The following is a 19,062-nucleotide window of genomic DNA, read 5'->3' as shown; positions in this document are numbered from 1 at the left end:
GTGAGCCAGGGTTGGAGTTATCCCGAACTATTTTTCTATAATGCACTGAACCAATGCTACCCAAACTTTTTCATTTGGAATTTGAATCGAATGTCAGCTGCATGTCATTTAACATACATAAAGTCATGCAGTTATATTTAAATTTGTTCCCTGCTTTCACAATCAGACTCGTTTCTGTCCCAGGAAGCATTAGTAGAGGAACACAACATAGATGGCAGAGCATTTTAAAGGACAGCTGGGAAGAGGGTTAGATGATCCATAGTGCTAGCTACTCTAGCCGGGTTCAGAAACCTGAGCAGAGGGCAGGCACACAGGGAGATGTGGCTCTCAGGCCTCTTGTGCTGTTTATGTAAAGATAGCGTTGGGTCGGTGGCCGTGACATGCTGCAAGCTCAGGGATTTCAGCACATTTCTGAACCTGACTGGATGGTTCTGGGGCAGTGTGTGGGCTGGTCTGACACGCTGGTGTCAGTTGAGTGACTCAGCAGACTAATTACCACAGTGAAGTGCAGAATGTCATCGTCCTGCTCCTGCTCTCTCATGCTGCCTGCTCATAGTCTGTATACCAAGGCATTAGCTTTGCTATTTCCACACGCACAAACAAAAGCCTACATTACCTGAGGACATTGTCACTCTGGATTTCATGTCTAAACAAAGAGTCCTGTGAAATTACTGCTGGGGCACAGCAAAGTCTTTAGCTTAAAGAGTGTACAATGCAATTTAGTAATTGCACATCAAATTGCACATGCACATATAGTTATTGCACATCACTGAGAGAAAATGCACCATATAAGACAAAACATAAAAATATTAATGACTGCCTCTCCCTTATTACACTTAAGCAAAAAAAGTCAGACATTTGTCACATTTCGCATACCATACATTATTATATTTCATGCTCATTACTCCACATGCCTTGCTTTTGCACTTTAATGTATTTCCCCAAACCAGTTTAACACACTAAACTAGACTTACTTGGAGGCTATTGACTGATGCCTGTTTCCACAGAGAGTTGTTTGTATTTTTTCAGGGCATTAGATGGCTTTTTAAACTGAAGCCAGATGGTCAGAATTATAAGAAGCCATAAATTGGCAAGCTGCACGCGATGTAATTGTTTGTTCCTGGTTTTCTTTTTCTAGACTGATCAACAAGATCAAGCCTGGCATCATCAAGAAATTAAACAGATTATCCACACCTATTGCTGGCCTGGTAAGGTTTTTTCGTTTTTTTTGACACGCATACATGATTTGAGCTGTACTTTTCCATCTCAACTAAAAAATGTATGTCTTAAAAGGGAAGTTTAAATGATTTACTAAATGGTTGACATACTATTTAGTGTAAAGTGCAATGAGTTGATTTATTTATGCCTGGCATTTAATATAAATCATTTTTCATCAATTTTTCTATGAACGATCCATACACCATGCATGTTGAGAAGGGGAGCATCCTTGAATTATATTTTGAAATCATATGATATATTACTTGGACTGTCACTGTACAGAAACCTACACCCTTCTTAGTTTTTACTATTATATAAAATACTGGAGTTAAACATATTTATGTGTAAATTTTGACAAAACTAAACAGCATACATAGAGCATAGAAAGTGAAAGTGACATATGGACCTGAATTAAGCTGTTTTTAATTTAAACTTTTTGGTCTAATCTTTGCAAAATATGCTCATTTATTTCCAATGCCCTTTAAAACTTTTGACCCAGATAATCTTAGATAAGCATCTCCAACACCATCACAGCGGTATTGCCATAAAATGCTTCCAACCCCAAACCTATCGAGCACAGCCTAAACTCACAATTGAGGGCTTGCATGGCAAGGGCTAAGCAAAGGCATGCAAAGAAAAACACATACTTTGGAGTATATTTTTGTTTTGCTAAATACTACTGAGCCTGTAAAGTTCATCCATAAGAGAGCTGTTTCTGAGCTACCAGCAAACCATAACATGCAAAAGAGCACAATGCACTTATCCATCTATGTTTATGACTGATGAAAGAGATTTTTTCCACAGAATGAAAGGCTCATTCAAGCCCCCGAAATCTTCCCAGCTCCATTATTGTTCCTTCTGGCTGCTTGGCTTTCGTTAGACACTTTTTATTCTAATACTGAGGTTTTATATTTTGTTAAATCAAGGCTCATTGGTGCAAGAGTGGAAATCTCTGGTTTTGTGGACTGTGTAGCAACTCTGGCTTTGGATCGCTAAACTCTACTCAGGGTTTGGCTTCGGTTGATTTCTGGATCACTTTCCCATAGTTCCATCAAATCCGGAGCCTTGCTTTACCCTTGTGTTTCCCCGGATAGCTGATCCTCCTTTTAACAATTTGAAGAGAGGAAGCCTACACTTCTGTGGCATGCTGGTCGGCCACATTAGAAAAGTCATTCTGGCAGGGCTTCGGCCTGAGGTTAAGCAGAGAGATGAGTCTGTAGAGCGCAGCCCTTCATAAACCCCCTATAATTGAGCTGGATGGATATATTTGCAACGACTCCCACCACTGTGAAAAAATTGGCAGAACTGATTATTTGAATAGAATTTTCCACAGGCCACCAGGCTTGTTTGCTCTTAAAAGTGGGCATTTGAGCATTTATATTTTATTATTTACTTTAATTAAACCCATAATGTCTCAGTGTTAAATTGTAATGTTACAATGAAATGGCTCATTATTGCCTTTTCACTGTAATGGTTTACTGAAAACAACATGGTTCATATGAGAACTATATGCTGACCCGGTTTATCACAAGAATTTAACATTAGCATACCAGATTATATACATATCACCAGTAATGCCTGTGCAACAAACCAACAACCAGCAGTGGAAGGCTTGATAGCTTTTTCCAGAAGACTTCTGAGTATTTCTGACAGTATTAGTGTATGCACACTGATTCTAAAGTAAGAGATTCTTTCTGCATCATTGTGTATGCATGATTTGGTTCTTAAGTGAATTCTGAAATGATAGAAAATGAATATATTAAAGGGATTTTTTACGACGCAGCTGGTTTGACCTACAGAGGTTCACCTATGCAATGTTCAGATGATATTTATTTGCTAAATTAATTATCACATACATGTTTTACTGTACATACAGTAATTAGTCACATGTTAGTGTTCAGTACTGTAAGCAGACCCTTTTAACTCAAATTGATGTACAGCAAGCTGTTTACAGAAACATCCAATTGTCATGCTGTTTGCCTTGTTTAAGAACACAAGTTATGGTTCTAGTGTCACATATAGTTGGGATTGGTAGAGGTCTTTGACAAACTCTAGCCAATGATTGCCACTGTCCCAAAGCTATCTGTGCAAAAATTATTACAATATATTAATGCTTTAATGTCCTGTTTTTGTATTAGTAATAGGTCATTTAAAATTCCAAGTAAAGGTTAAACATGTAATAGTCTGTTTGATTCACACCACCTGCTTCAAGACATTTAGCAGTCAGTTATTCAGGTAAACGGGTGACTAGCTGGACATTTTCATATCTCAGATATGTTGCATAAGTCTAGGTTAAAGGTTAAGGACACTGATCCAGCTGTTGAAGTATGAGAATTTGGTCGAGGAACAGAACAAGAAGAGACACCTTGCTGTTGACATCCATCTCCTGTGTAGTCTATCTCATTTGTCACCTTCAAACACAGATGAAACGTACTTCAACAGACACTTTGACTCTCACACACAGGGTCAGGGTGAGACCTTTGACCTCGGGAAAGGATTTAACAACAGCGAGGAGGTGATTCAGAATTGCAGCTCCTCATTGCCATCTGCTAATAAGCATGTTTGCTGTTTAAATATAGGCCAAAGCACCCTGTGATTATTTCAGAGTTAGCGGGAAAGCAGGAAAGGGTGGGCTACACGCTCTGAACTATCATCCAGATGGTTGATCAAGTCTAATTGAAATAATGTCATAACACGACTTCAGTGCCAATATAGTCTAGATACATCAACATACCGGATGTGTATGTGAATGAACACATACAATCTCGAGTTTCCTTAATATTAAAAGCATTTCCTTACCCACCCACCATGCAATTTTAACAGTTGCTTGGGGGGAAATACTTTGTCGTGTCAGTCACCTGTGTTTCATGGCAACCCCGTCTCCAAAATAATCCACCGCCCTGAAGATTCCTCAAATATTCTGCAGCAAGATGTGTGTGGCAGTTTCTGGGTGTGAAAAGGGAGAGTATGCTTGAGTTTATATGTTAGTGCACATGTAGGTATGTGTCTGGGTTAGTCTAGAGCGAGTGAAAAGAGAGTGCGTTTGTGTGACTGCCGTACATGCACGGGGGAGGGGACTAGTGGCTTTGACAGTCTGTCGTGCTTTTGCACCGCCCAGAGGCCAAACTCCTGCTCTCACAGGTACAGTCACGAGTCAATCAGTGATCTCCTGCCTTTATTCTTTGCTCTTGTGGTGTCATTTTTTATTTATTTGCCACCTGCCCTCTTTCGTCTCCTCCCACTGCTTTAGCTCACTGGACTGAACTTTGGATGCAATGATTTCTGGACTCTGTGTGCCAAAGAACTCCTGTGTGAGTGCTGTCTAACTCACAAGGTGGACACATTTTCTCTCTCTTTCGACAGGACAACATCAACCTCTTTCTAAAAGCCTGTGCAAAGCTTGGACTAAAAGAGGCCCAACTTTTCCATCCAGGAGACCTGCAAGACTTATCCACACGTGTGACTGTCAAGTAAGTTTTGGTTTTCTCAACTTACAATGTTCGGTAATATGCTTGACCTTCCGCCAATGTGAAAATAGCTGTGGTTTAGCTGTAGCAGAATATGTCCAACCACTGTTTATGGCTCACTGGATGGTGATTTTGGCAGATCTTATTGTCTTCTGGTCTCATATCCACATATTTTTGTAAAACAGGCTTGTATTACTGAGCCAGTGATTTACATTCAGCTGTGCTAGTATGAAACTCAATGTGAATGGCTATTTTTAAAAGATTTATGGGATGTCGTGATTGTTTACAATAGCATAATAACATTTATCTTGCAATCATGCCTGACTTGTATGAACTTGTTTTGTTTGTGAAAATACATATGAATATTAAATTAAAATCATGAATTAGCTTTGCCCGTTTTGTAGACAAGAGCCGATAAATGAAGAAGGGCAGAGGTGAGTTGCAATGAAACTATAATCTGATCTTAAAAAATAGCAGAGCCACCCTCATGAGTAAAGCATAAACTCTCACTATCACTGAAACACAAGCTGACATTTATCTGTGTATGTGTAAATTGGAGATGAAGAGAGATTAAAGACTTTCTGTTTGCGCTGTTGGTGAATTTGCCACTTGCAGGTGTTTATGTCCTGCGCATGCTGTAATCATGCTATATTGTTGTAGTTTCAGTGTTTCGGATAAGCCCTTAACTGTGACCAGGGTGGAAAAACATGGCATGTTGATCAACCTGTTCAGTATTCTCACAGGTGTGTCTTTGGGAGGCAGTGACGTTGTGAGATCTGTCAGTCCAGCTCTAACATGTTCATCACTGCAAAATCACTTTTTACTCACGTTTCACATATTTGTGAACCAAAACACTACTAGGCTATTATGTTTTCTAAGTCACTTAGATGAACTAGAACATACCATACTTAATTGCAACAGTTTGCAGAAAAATAATTATTCTGTCATCTTTTACCTACCCTCATGTCATTCCAAACTTGACTTTGACATCTATGAAGCACAAAAGGAGAAATTTTGATAAATGTAGCTACTGGTTGTTTTTTTGCCATGAAGTTGCAAAGTTGTTACAATGAAGTTGTAATGGGGACTGAAGCTGTCAAGCTTAAAACAACTAAACAAAAGCGCCATAAATGTATAATTAAAATAGTTTGTTTAACGTCTGTGCTATTTTCCAAGTCTTCTGAAGTCATTCAATATCTGTAATTAAAAAGATTGATTAATTATTGACAATATTTGCTGTCAGTGGATTGCTAACCAGATCATTGAGTAGTGATTTGAACTTGATTTGGATCAGTTCAGTTTGCAAATAAATCATTCAGATGATCACTTTAATCAGATTCACTGAATTACTACTACTCTCATAAGCGCTCTTAAATTCTCATGAACTTGCCAAGGAGAATTAGGGTGAATGTCAAGATTTTCAGTGCATAATGGCTTAAAGTTGGTCTATTCCACACACAAATCATATGACCTCTTAGAACTTATGACATATAGAGCATACGTCATAAAAACCACATTAATCATAGCTTAATGGTGCCTTTTTGTCGTTTTGGAGCTAGGCAGCATCAGTTCTCATTTTTGATATTCTTCATGTGTTTAAACAACTCATATTTATGAGTTTGGAACAAAATAATGCATACAATTTGTGGCGGACCTAATCATTTAGTGGACTTTCTGCAAACCACTTTTGTTCTGTTCCTGTGTTTTCTGATAGTTGATCCTATTTGTGAATGGCTTTCATTTCACTCATTTGACTAGGTGTGTTAAGCTCTGGTTTGAACTAGTCCAGCCAGAACAAAATATTTGTGTGTTTTGGAGCATTGTGACATATCATAGCTGTATCACGTCACATAAAAATGAGTAATGATTCAAATATGTGAAATCAACCTGCCCATATTGATAAGAGTGCTTTGAAAAGGGCAAGGGAGGGCTTTATGTTTCTGCTTGTCCTGTCATTGTTACCTCAGTAGAAGTGACAGTGCTGTCAAACACTAACCTGTGGGCCGAGATTAAACAAAGCAAGCCTTGCTGCATGACGGTTACCATGCCACACCCTCACTGCCATGGAAACAGTACAGAGGCTCTGATTAAACAGGACTCATCCAGTCCCTATAGGCTATAATTATAATCACTTACGCCACTTGTATATGTCTGAGGGTGTGTGTCTGTGAGCATGGAGTGAGGGTTTATCTGTGTCCACTGTCAGGCATTTGCCGGAAGAGTTCCAGGGTTCCTAATTTTAGAATTGAAAGGTCACTTTTTGACACTAGATGAAGTGCAGCAGTGATATGATTCCTGACTGTTTCTTTTTTTAGCTTGTTTTCTCGATCGTTCTCCTAGTGTAACTTTACATACTTCAGACACATGTTTGTGTTTACATCAAGAACACAACAAATATGCTACCATTTTGGCGTGTATTTTCTGTTCCGGGATTGTGTAGACCACGTAATTTGCATATACCAACTGTAAGCTGGCTAAGAACTAGACTACAGCCAATCAGCACTGTTTAACACAAATATACGGTAGGGCTTATTTTTAAAGGTTTTTTTACACCCGACCCTTGCCAAATTATTTTGGCAAATACTATACAGTTTTTGTGTTCTGAAGCAATACATACAAGCAGTAAACGATGCATGGCAGTAAACCATTTGCAGTGTAAGGGCAGAGTTTGCACGCCACATTAAAATTTTCAGATCTCTCATACTGATCTGAGGTTTATAGCCCTTGTGGAGTTTGATGGCAACTGTTCTCAGTCACACAGAAGGCAACGTGAGCAGATATTGCAGCCTATTGCCGGTAGGCTTGAGATAACCAGGACCTACATTCATTATTACTCATCAGTCCATGAAAAGCAAGTGTCTCAGAGAGGGAAACAACTCCAGGTCATCTGTCACACAGGCAGCCTCTTCCAGCATGACAGCTGCTACGTTTCATGGCCTGATAAAACACAATCAACATTACTTAACTTTTACTTACTTACACACACACACACACACACACACACACACACACACACACGTCTGGTTCACTATCTTTGTGGGGACTCTCCATACGTAATGGTTTTTATACCGTACAAACTGTACATTCTATCTCCCTAAACTGCCCCTAAACCAACCCATCTGAGGAAACATTCTGCATTTTTACATTCTTAAAAAAACTCATCCTGAATGATTTATAAGCCTTTTGAAAAGTGGGGACCGCTGGCTGGTCCCCACAATGTAGGTGATCTTAGGTTTTACTATCCTTATGGGGACATTTGGTCCCCACAATGTAATATAAACAAGGGCACACACACACACACACAAACACACACACACACACACACACATCTATCTATCTTTTTCCGTTTGTAGTAATCATTTTAATATATATATTTTTTTTTTAAATGTTGAAGCTACACTATGTAATTTTTCCGTCCACTAAAGGCCGCCTATTCAGAACAAAGGCATAGTTTGATGACGCCAGGTTTGAGCTTAGAATCTTGGGACATGTGGTCTTCACTTTACAGCTGGTGGAAAAGAATCAGGCTAGGAATCGGGCAGAAGTCAAGTTCATGAATGTGATTATTAACATAACTTTAGTATGAAGCAGAGCAGGACAGAGTGCTGTGGAGCTGAGCAAGACGGTTGGAGCGATTGTTACGCAAACATATGGTTCGCAAGCAGCGGGACTTTTATTATGAAGGGACACAGTTGCTGGTGCTATTTCCGCTTTTCCGGGTCATGAGTATGAGGTAACGCAGGAGTATAGGTAACTATATGTATCATATTAGATACATAATAGAGTGTGTTGAAAATGATGTAATGATGTCACTCGGCGGCTGTTGTGACACTTGTTAACACTGCAGGAAGAGCAAAGTGTTTCTGACAAATAAATCTGAGGATAATGCAGATATGTAATTGACAGGCAACTCCCTCAGACTCACAATTTACAAATGGTCGGAAAAATTTGGGATATTGTAAAACTCACAAAATAGATAACACTTGCCTAGTGGTTTTTGGATATTTTACTGCAAAAATACTACATAGTGCACCTTTAACATCCATTAATTTCGTTCCAATCTTATTGAAATATCATTGAGATACTGTTATTAGTTTTTTATTAATAATTAATAAAACAATTTTAATAATACGTTTATTAGGGATACAGTGATACCACTTTTTCCAGAATGAGTATACTTGCAGTTTTGGTATTCACTGATACAAAGTACCGATACTTATGTTTTCGTTGCATTTGTAATTTTATATATATATGATACACACACACACACACACACACAGTATACAAACTATAATTAATGAATTATTATATATATATATATATATATATATATATATATAAAAATAAATAAATAATAATTCATTAATTATAGTTATATATATATAAAAATAAATAAATAATAATTCATTAATTATAGTTTGTATACTGTGTGTGTGTGTGTGTGTATCATATATATATATATATATATATATATATATATATATATATATATATATATATATATATATATATATGGCCCCACTTTATATTAGGTTGCCTTAAGTACTATGTACTTACATCAAAAAATAAGTACAATGTACTTCCTGTGTTCAAATTCTATTGCAAAACACCTTTGCTGATATTGAGGTGGGATACGGGTAGAGTTAGGGACAGGTGTGGTGGTGTGGGTAAGTTTAAGCGTAGGGTTAGGTGTAAGGGAAGTGCCAACTCTGTAATTACAAATGTAACTACAGAAATTAATTACAGACGTAATTACATGCAGGCATTTTTTTTCCAAATGTAAGTTCAATGTAAAAACGTGTGTACACAATAAGTGCATTGTATCAAATTATTAATTAAAATGTTAGTACATAGTAGTTAAGGCAAACTAATATAAAGTGGGTCCAATAATTTATTAGTTGGCTTAATTTATTTATCTAGATTTATTTAATGTATTGTACAAGCTTCTGTTACTTCTCTGTTCTGTTAACTATTCATTCTATTGCTTGTAATTTGTATATTGTATTTTGTATATGGTTCTGTATATCACTAGCCTGATGTGGTCATACTCAATTCTATTCACAATATGAATCTGAAACTGCTCCATTGGGCTGTGATTATGGGGCGTGTTTCAACCGAACCAGGAAAGACATCAATTGGATAGACCTACAACCAATCAGAGCAACGAAGCGACGCATTGTCAAATGTCAATAGAGTTCAACTGCACTGTGTTGCCAAGTCCGCGTTTTTTTATGTCCGCGGGTTGAAGCGACTATTATGTGATATATAGACCCATGAGTGCGAATTTTAGCAGGCAACCTTGCCAAAATAACACATATTTTATCCCCCACAATGCCATTTTCCCCCCGGAGAACCCCCTGAGAATCTATTGTTTAGGGCTAGTAGTTGGCGGGTTTTGTTGTAAAAACTTGGCAACCCCGTCTGCACGCGCGCTGTAATCAGGCTGGAATACACGATCTTTGCCGGTGTTGTAAAAAAATAAAAGAATTTAATGATACACAGAGTACTTACCCAACATGATCATCATTTCTGAGAGAAATTGTGAATGTGAATGCATATACAAACAAGCTCTCCGTTTAGGATTCGAACAAATATAATCCAAGCCCCTTTGATGACGTGCATGATTACGTTACTGTTGATCATCTGTCCGTCATCGTCTAAAGCCCGCCCTGATGATTTCATTGGTCCGAACTGTTTCTGTTCGGGGATAATTACTCTTCTATGGAGCAAGGCCAGACCGAACTGCCCGACCTCAAAAATATGTGGGCGGGGCTAAGTTCGGCTTGCATCCAGGCTAGTATATCACTGCAGCTATACATAAATATTAAATTAAAGCTTAATTATTATTCTTTATTTTAAGTTAGATACAGTTATAGACATCTCCATGTCCCTGTTTGTTTTGTCTGTGTTTCTTTTTCTGTACACAAACACTATACACGCAATGTGTGGTATTGGTTTTCGGTATCAGATGATTTGAATGAGTTTGTGACACGAGCACAGTGTCGGGCCTGATACCAATACCAGTATTATTTCTTATTTCAGTTTGAGTAAATTTAGTTTATTAAGTTAAACTAAATTAAAATGAGAAACGCTGCCCTGGCAACTAGCTAAAATAAAATAATGAAGATAACATAATTGAGATTTAAATGACTACAGTTTTGTCCAGGTACTGGTAGTAGATTAGTGCTTATTAGTGCTGAGTAAATGTGGGATATATCAGACAGATCGCTATCCATCTTCATCATAAAAAGATATTTACCGGATTGAAAATTGGAATGGACATTTGTTGGTAGATGAAAACTATGACTAGCGGTGATTCATAGCTTAGAGGGTTTCATTTCTTGTCATTGTAGATGGTGAAATCTAGGTAGATGTGTGAACTTTGTCTCTGCGTTTTATTATTGCCTCGTCCAGTCAACATAATGCAGTGTTACTAACGATTACAAAATGTTAATGATAAAGAATTTTATCTCTTCCTGCATTCCAGTAGTTTATAGAGTTGTCAACATTTCAACTTATTAAGAGTCTTGAAAACCTCTCACTTTTTAATTTCAAACAGTAGAAATAATTATGGACAATCATTGATTGGTATGGACTTCAAGAGGAGCCATACATTGTCCCAAAATATGAGAGCCAAATGAATCATAAAAGAAATGTGATCAAAATGCTCTTTACATCATTCTGTATCTGTGACAGTGTTTTTAATTATTTTCTGTAATACAGTGTGGTAGAGTGGTGCAGTAATAATATTGTTCATATTAAAGGGTTCGTTCACCCAAAAGTGAAAATTCTGTCATTAATCACTCACCCTCATGTCGTTCCAAACCCCAAGACCTTTGTTCATCTTCAGAGCATAAATTAAGATATTTATGATGAAATCCAAAAGCTTTCTGACCCCCGATAGACTGCAAAGTTATTACCAAATTGAAATATTAAGTCATTTCAAAACCCAGAAAGGTAGTAAAAACATTGTCAAAAAATGCTCTACATGACTACACTGGTTTAATCCTAATGTTATGAAGCGACAAGAATATTTTTTGTGTGCAACAATTCCTTCTCTTCCTTGTCAGTCTCCTATGTTTCTTAAGTAGTAAACACAGAGCAGCTTTTTCAGGTTCTACATCACCGGCTCACTATGGCCGACGCTGTTCACAAGAGCCAGTGTTCTGATCTGGAACCTTGGAGCATGGCATTGTGTTTACTAAATATTATTATTATTTTGCACACAAAAAGTATTCTTGTCTTTACTACCTTTCTGGGCCTTTAAAATGGTAATAACGTTGCATTCTATGTGGGGTCAGAAACCTTGGATTTCATAAAAAAATATCTTAATTTGTGCTCATCAACCCTGAACTTTTGAACAATTGTGTAAGTCTGTTTAGGTCAGTAAAAAGTACTATTGGTGACAACATAACTGTTTATGTTTAAATAGTAAAAGGTATTTTTAGATCTGCAGTGTTGTGAATTGTAATAGAATGGTTTCATTATAATTTCTGTGGGAGAATGAATATGTCATTCACTCAATGGTGCATGGCACTGGATGGCATCAGTGGTCTCTATGACTGCAACGCTCGTACATTGTGAACTGCTCAATTGTCCATGCCATAAGCAGACAAATAAGAGCTGCATTTGTGCAACACTCGCTCATCAGACTATAGGGAAAATGATTCCTTACAGTGTTTACTTGTGGATTATAACTGGTGAATAAGTCAGATAAGAATGTACTGTAACAAGCAGTACATTTTGGGACATTAAATAAATGTGTCTATTGAAATGTATTTGTTGTATCACAGCTCTAAGTTAAAACACAAAGAATGTTCGATGCCAGTTGGCATGACTAATTAATGGAATTCACTCATAAAACCAGGAACTTTCTTTACCTGCTGAATGTTACTGAACTGGGCTGTGAGGTTTTAATATCCCAGCTATGCACACACACCCACTTTATAAATGAGGGGTGTTGATGTGTCATGAACCTGCCCATCCATTGTCACGGTGTCATTTTATTGCATTGCCCAAAAGGGATTGGCAGGTCTTTTATGGACTCAAATTATTTCGAAATTTAGGACAGATGTACAGCTTGAATGTTCCAGAAATAGGCCCGTGACTATTATGTAATAGCCTGTGTGTAAGTGTTTTACATTATTTGTAGGCGATATTCTATCTCTATTATGAACTATCCTACTTTTTCACTCACAACGTCTTTGTGAGTGCTGTGGTTTGGACATTGTTTGGAGGATGACAGCACAGTGCCATTTAGAAACTTCCATTATGTTTTACTTTGAAATGTTCTAACACATAATCACATACAGAAATGGTTTGGTTTCTAGAGAGAGAGACACATCCTATTTGTCATTGTGACTTTCCCACGGACTGATACAGTACTTGTTTATGACTTTACCCTGCTCAGGCAGTATCTTCAGTATCTAAAACGGTCAGAATACAGTTTTTTTGGGAATGTGTCTTAGTTTCGACGTTTATTACACATGAATATTTAAAAATGCAGCAGGCTGATGTCGCCTTTTGTGAAAATGTAACAGTGCAAACATTATATTCTAGCCAATGGTCATTAGCGTAAACTTTTTACTTTTTTTGCCTTGGGAACAGAGGGGTGATTTATAAGCAATTTAACGCAGTCTTGTACATGTTTAGACACATTTAAAGCCTGTTGTGTGAATGGAGACCCCAATTGAAAAGCATTTGTGCTCTGATTATATCTGACAGTGTTTTGAGTAGAAAAAAATTTGCTGTTGTAATTGGAATGTTCCACAGTTCTCTAACTAAAGGAATGAAGAGTTAAGAGTAGCAAGAGCGGCAGTTAAATAAATGCAATTCTTTTTCTACATAACCAAATGTTAATAATTTAAATGGATCATTAAAAAAGGAATAGTAAAATGATAATCCCATCAATGTTTATTACTCATATGGAACAGTAAAATATACTGGGCTTCTGTTTTTAATATAATGAATGAGGACAAGCTCCAAAATGATTGAAAAAAAACACCAAAAAAAGTATTTAAAAAGGGTGTTTCTACTCTTGCAAGACATAATATTGCTTTTTGTGAGGAACAACACCTAAATCTATGTTACTGAGTACTTTTATGATTGTATTATTTTATAGTGTGTTTGTGTCCATTTGGTTGTTTGAAAGTTTAAGTTCCTTGCCAGGAAAATAGGGCCAGTAAGCAACTTTTTTTTCTTCTTTTTTTTAAACAAATTTTTAGATGAACTTTCTCTTTAATCAGATTAGTTCATAAATGTTGATTTTGCTGATTTGGCCTTCCTTTGCAAGATCAGTAGATTATACAGATAATATCTCGATATATTTTTTCCAAAAAGGATTTGCTGATAAATAAATGCCTCATATTCATGTGAGTGAACAGCTTATCACATGAAACCAGAATACACCCTTGAGGTACCCTACACACCCTTGAGGTACCCAACATAAAATACATTCCTTTCATCTCTTCTCACCCCAACAAAGAGTCCTTTCGTTTTTTTCAGGGTTCATAAATTATCATTAGGTAACAAGCATGAGAATGTTCTTCTTCTTCTTTTTCACGCAGCTTTATAAATGTGGACTTTGTTCATGATGGCAGACATTTTTCCTCTTACGACTTTTATTGGAGCAATAAATAGTTGTTATCGTGAGCAGGGACCGCCTTTATTTAGCTAGTTGAACATGTCATACAGGTTCACCAGCTTAAAGACACTGGTCGCTGACTAGCCTAATCACTCTTCAACCTCTCAGCTGTTGAACTCTATAGCTAATGTCATAAATCTTGCATCATGGCTAAAAATGTATTCATATTCACTCTGAAAGTGTATTGTTAGTACTGTAAGCAACAGTTTCTCCATATACATCCATTTAAAAGCGGTGCATCTATTTTTGCAAGTAATATATTATAATAGTTATAATGATGATTATTTATTGATGTTGTTGTAGTTCCATGCATATATACATACTAATTCCATATGTCATATCATATATCAATAAACTATTTTATTATATTGTATACATGTTTATCCAGTTCAGATTACTAATGGATCATTATATATATATATATATATATATATATATATAATATATACATACACACACACACACATCAGAAAGGAATGCAGTAGACACAACAAAAGGATGACAGGAATCTTAAGTTCAAAATGCCATTGATAAATGTGGAATTTTTATAGTGATCCTATTTGGTCTTAACCTTAGGTGACATAAATAACCAGTCAAGGACTAGAAGACATACAAGTAGAGCATAAACAGTACTACTGCTTAATTTTTCTTTTGTCTTAATATATTGTCTGTTTAGAGTGGAGCTTTAGTGTTGTTTAGGACTGTTTACCTGTTGTTTATCAGGTCTTTATAACTGATGTCAGCCATCCCTATGCCGCCGTGTTTGTATCCGGTGTGTATCCTTTTGTATAGAACTGCTGGGAGCCTGCCTGATGGAATTGTGCTCTCACCTTCTAGCTCATTCACTAGGGCACACAGAAACCCAAAACGTACCCACTGTTCTTTTATTGTCCTTTCCCCAGACTGTGCGTGATTAACCAAACACCTCTTATCCCCTACAGACGCCAAGAGAGCAGCAGGAGGCTCAAAAATGTAAGTACTAATGCTAAATTACTTGAGGTGATGTGAAATTATGTTTATCCCCTAATTTGCTCATTTTAATTTGTGCTGTGAGCTTCAGACGTCTTTGCTTCATTCTTGTGGTATGCTCACTTTACAGCTCCCACATTGTGGTTTGTGTTTGTCTGTTTATCTCTTAAAGTAACACAGAAACAGACAGTATGTCATTGTAACATTTTAAGAAGTACACTGAACAAGACATACCTGACAGAGAGAACAAATGCATTGGTCCAAAGAGTTCCTGGACAAGTGTGAATGTAAAAAAAAAAACAACTCACAACTAATTTTGTTAGATTTCAAGTTATAAAACAATAGATAAAGTACACTACCGTTAAACATTTTGGGGTCAGACTTAGTATGAGTTTTTTTTTAAATGTTTTTGGAAGAAGTTTCTTATGCATATGTAGTTAGTGGATACAATAAAACAGTAATGTTTTATATTTTTATTTAATTTTATAATAATTTTTTGAATTATTATAAAAAGAAAATTTAAAACAATTGTTTTCTATTATACTATGTTTTAAAATGTAATTTTTTGCTGTGATGATAAAGCTGATTTTTCAGCATCATTACTCCAGTCTTCAGTGTCTCATGATCATTCAGCAATCATTCAAATATGCCAATTTGCTGCTCACTCAAACTTTTTTTCTCTATTTTTGTGGAAATCATGATACTTTTTTTTATTTAGGATTTGAACATAAAGTTAAAAAGAACAATTGTCTGTAAAAGTCTTTACTGTCTTAAATTATATATATATATATATATATATATAATATGCACATGCGCACACACAGTAAATTGGGCCAGTATATTTAATAATCGAAATATTGCACACTGTGATTTATCTAGTCCCTAGTGATGTTTTATGCAGTCAAGGAGGCATTGTCATTGAATTGTAATTGTTACAATATGTAATACAATTGTTGATTTGTGTTTTAGGTTCTGATCACTATATATTGGTTAGGCAGAAAGGCACATGCTGATCCATTTTACAATGGACCTTACCTAAAACTAAAGGCTTTCGAGGGATTACTTGGCACAACACTATATAAGGTAAGATTATGCAGTAGCATTTACTCTTAGATATTTCTAACAGTATATTGAAGTGTGTGAATTACTGTAGATTCTTCTAGACTAGCTAACCAGTCTTATTTTACATCCATTCTGGCATTTTAAATATCTTGCTAAGAATGCAGCATACTAGTCTCATGGTTTACTGTACTATACTATAATAAAATATTATGGAACACAGTCAGCCAATAGCAATTAATTTACCGGATTGCTTTGGTACTGTTGACTATTACACATTGTAAATAAATAAAAAATTAATGGAATCTGTGCTTATTGTATCCTTTTGAGTTCAACATTTTCGCCATTGTTCACATTTCAGTTAATGTAATCGGAATCAGCTGTTCAAATGTTTTTGTTAAGTACACACCGATAACAAGACATGAGTTTGAATACTTCTGTGTACCCGATTGGCTTCAATGGCATGACTTCCACTGGAAGAGACAGCATATTCTCATGAGCAAGACTGTGTTTATGCACTGATGGAGGCTGTATGCTGTGTTTGTTGATTGTGTTTTTCCCTTGAGCATGCTGTGTGTCGGACTGTCTCCCTCACACTCACACCCTTGTGCTCGACAGGCACTAGAGGACTGCACATCACTGCGGGGCAGTGCACGAAACAGCACTTGTAGAGATAGCTGGTACTCAGAGAAAGAAGAGCTCTTTCCGCTGCGGGCCAGACACAGGAGAGAAGACTCTCTAGACAGCCTCGACTCGCTGGGCTCCAGAACTTACAGCACATCCTCAGACGCTACACTCAAAGGAAGCAGCGAGGGTAAGACTCTTCAATCTCAGAAGTCACTTTTGTGCGTTCTAGCTTGACTTTGAGAGTCAAAGATGAGTAGTTCTACGAAAGGTGAATATCTCTTTTTGTGTGTGTGTTTTTTTTAAAACAAAACACTCAACTAGTGGAAGAAAAATATGCAGCCATGTTTATAGACCTGACTACACATAGATTTGGCTGACATGTAGTTAAATAATTAACTCTTGCTTGTCAAAACAAATGCCTGGTGCCCTCTAGTGGTATGCAAACTGTACCTTTTATATGAATTTGTCCTGAGCTATATTATGCTGTCTGTGATTTTCAGCACACACTGTTTTGATGGAAAGTGCAAACTCCCATCAATTCATACTGTTCTACATGTCTGCATTTCAATGACATTAGCATCTTTTTACTCCGTCATGGTCCCAGGGGCTCAATTGCAGCTCATGAGGAAGTTGCTGATGTAATTAGCTGCTGATATAATTAGTCTTCTGGACTGTCTACACGTTCACCCCAGTGAGACATTTTTTCTTATTCCCCATTGACCTGCCAATGAGCCAGACACTTGCCACTATCATGTTTACTACAGAGAAGTATGTGTTAAAAAATGTTGTCTTTGTTCCATGCATTGTGATGCATCCATGCATTATTGTATATTAGGAAGATTAAGGCATTTTCAGAGAATGCCAAAAATGTGGGGTTGGTCAGATTTTTTAAAGCTTTTAAATGAAATTCCTAATGCTCACACAGGCTGCATTTATTTGGTCAAAAATACTGTAAAAACAGTGATATTGTGAAATGTGATTATAATTTAAAATAACTGTTTTTTTTTTAAAGGGATCCCCTGGTGTTGAGACTTGTATGGCTTAATATAACATAAATGATGTCTCTTACTGAATTATGTAGTAGACAACCCATGAAAGATCTACGTTATTTTAAAAATCGATTTTATATTTGGACCATGGGCGGCGCCATTTTGTTTGCGTTCTAGGTTGATGACGTAGAGTGGTTGAACTCCTCAATCAGCTGGCGTTACCCGTAGCTATTTTTACCACAACGCAACTCGAAAATTGTTTCAGAGTTAAACAAAACCAATGAATTCCTTTGTAATTATACTTAAAACACATTCAAACATACATGTGCACACAAACTCACCTACACAAGTCACAAACAGATCGGCGGACACGACAGGCTGCTCTGTCTCAATCGAGATGTTGGGCTGCTCAGTCTCCACGACAGGGGCTGAATCCGAAATCGACCCTATACCCTTAAATAGGGCATTATTTGAAGGGACGGACATTTGTAGTGTTGTCCGACACCATAGTGGACATGTTCGAGTGCAGTCATTCAGTCTCACGTTCCACCGCAATAACGAGTAAAGCCGATTTACAAACAGCTGTCCGACTTCACGCACTCAAACATACATGTGCACACAAACTCTCTCTCTCACACAGACTCACACACACCCCAACAGATCGGCGCGAACACACACACACACACCCCAACAGATCGGCGCGAACACACACACACCCCAACAGATCGGCGCGAACACACACACACACACACACGCACGCACTGCGCGCGCATACATAACCCTCAATCTATTCCCTGTGTTGATATCCTGTTCAACACATCCTGTTCCCTAGATAGACTGTTGATAGTAGATTAACTATAATGCCTAATGTGACCAGCAGAGGGAAATATCTAGGTAGGACGATGGGATAAAGTAACGTGAGGAAGAGAGGCAGGATGTTTTGGTGATGATGCATGCGATTGAGACAGAGCAGTCAGGTGTGTGTGTGCGCGCCCGCCGATCTGTTTGTGACTTGTGTAGGTGAGTTTGTGTGCACATGTATGTTTGAGTGTGTTTTAAGTACAATTACAAAGCAATTCATTGGTTTTGT

General features: G+C 37.2%; 1 protein-coding gene across 3 annotated transcripts in view; it reads left to right on the top strand.

Annotated features, from left to right (window-relative positions):
- Nucleotides 1-19,062, top strand: part of lmo7a (LIM domain 7a) — a 54,238-nt gene that overhangs the window by 10,076 nt on the left and 25,100 nt on the right. For 2 of the 3 annotated variants that reach the window (XM_067443674.1, XM_067443675.1), the window contains exons 3-7: nucleotides 1,139-1,208; nucleotides 4,582-4,688; nucleotides 15,270-15,300; nucleotides 16,267-16,380; nucleotides 16,975-17,170. In XM_067443674.1, the coding sequence (XP_067299775.1) occupies nucleotides 1,139-1,208; nucleotides 4,582-4,688; nucleotides 15,270-15,300; nucleotides 16,267-16,380; nucleotides 16,975-17,170 (518 nt within the window). Of the gene's footprint in view, nucleotides 1-1,138; nucleotides 1,209-4,581; nucleotides 4,689-15,230; nucleotides 15,301-16,266; nucleotides 16,381-16,974; nucleotides 17,171-19,062 lie in introns of all 3 variants that reach the window. The other variant, XM_067443673.1, reaches the window with a different exon arrangement.

This window comes from Pseudorasbora parva, chromosome 5, assembly GCF_024679245.1.
Source record: "Pseudorasbora parva isolate DD20220531a chromosome 5, ASM2467924v1, whole genome shotgun sequence".
Taxonomy (NCBI): Eukaryota; Metazoa; Chordata; class Actinopteri; order Cypriniformes; family Gobionidae; genus Pseudorasbora; species Pseudorasbora parva.
The sequence above is the reverse complement of the archived record's forward strand: the minus strand, read 5'-3'. Positions and strand labels throughout refer to the sequence as shown.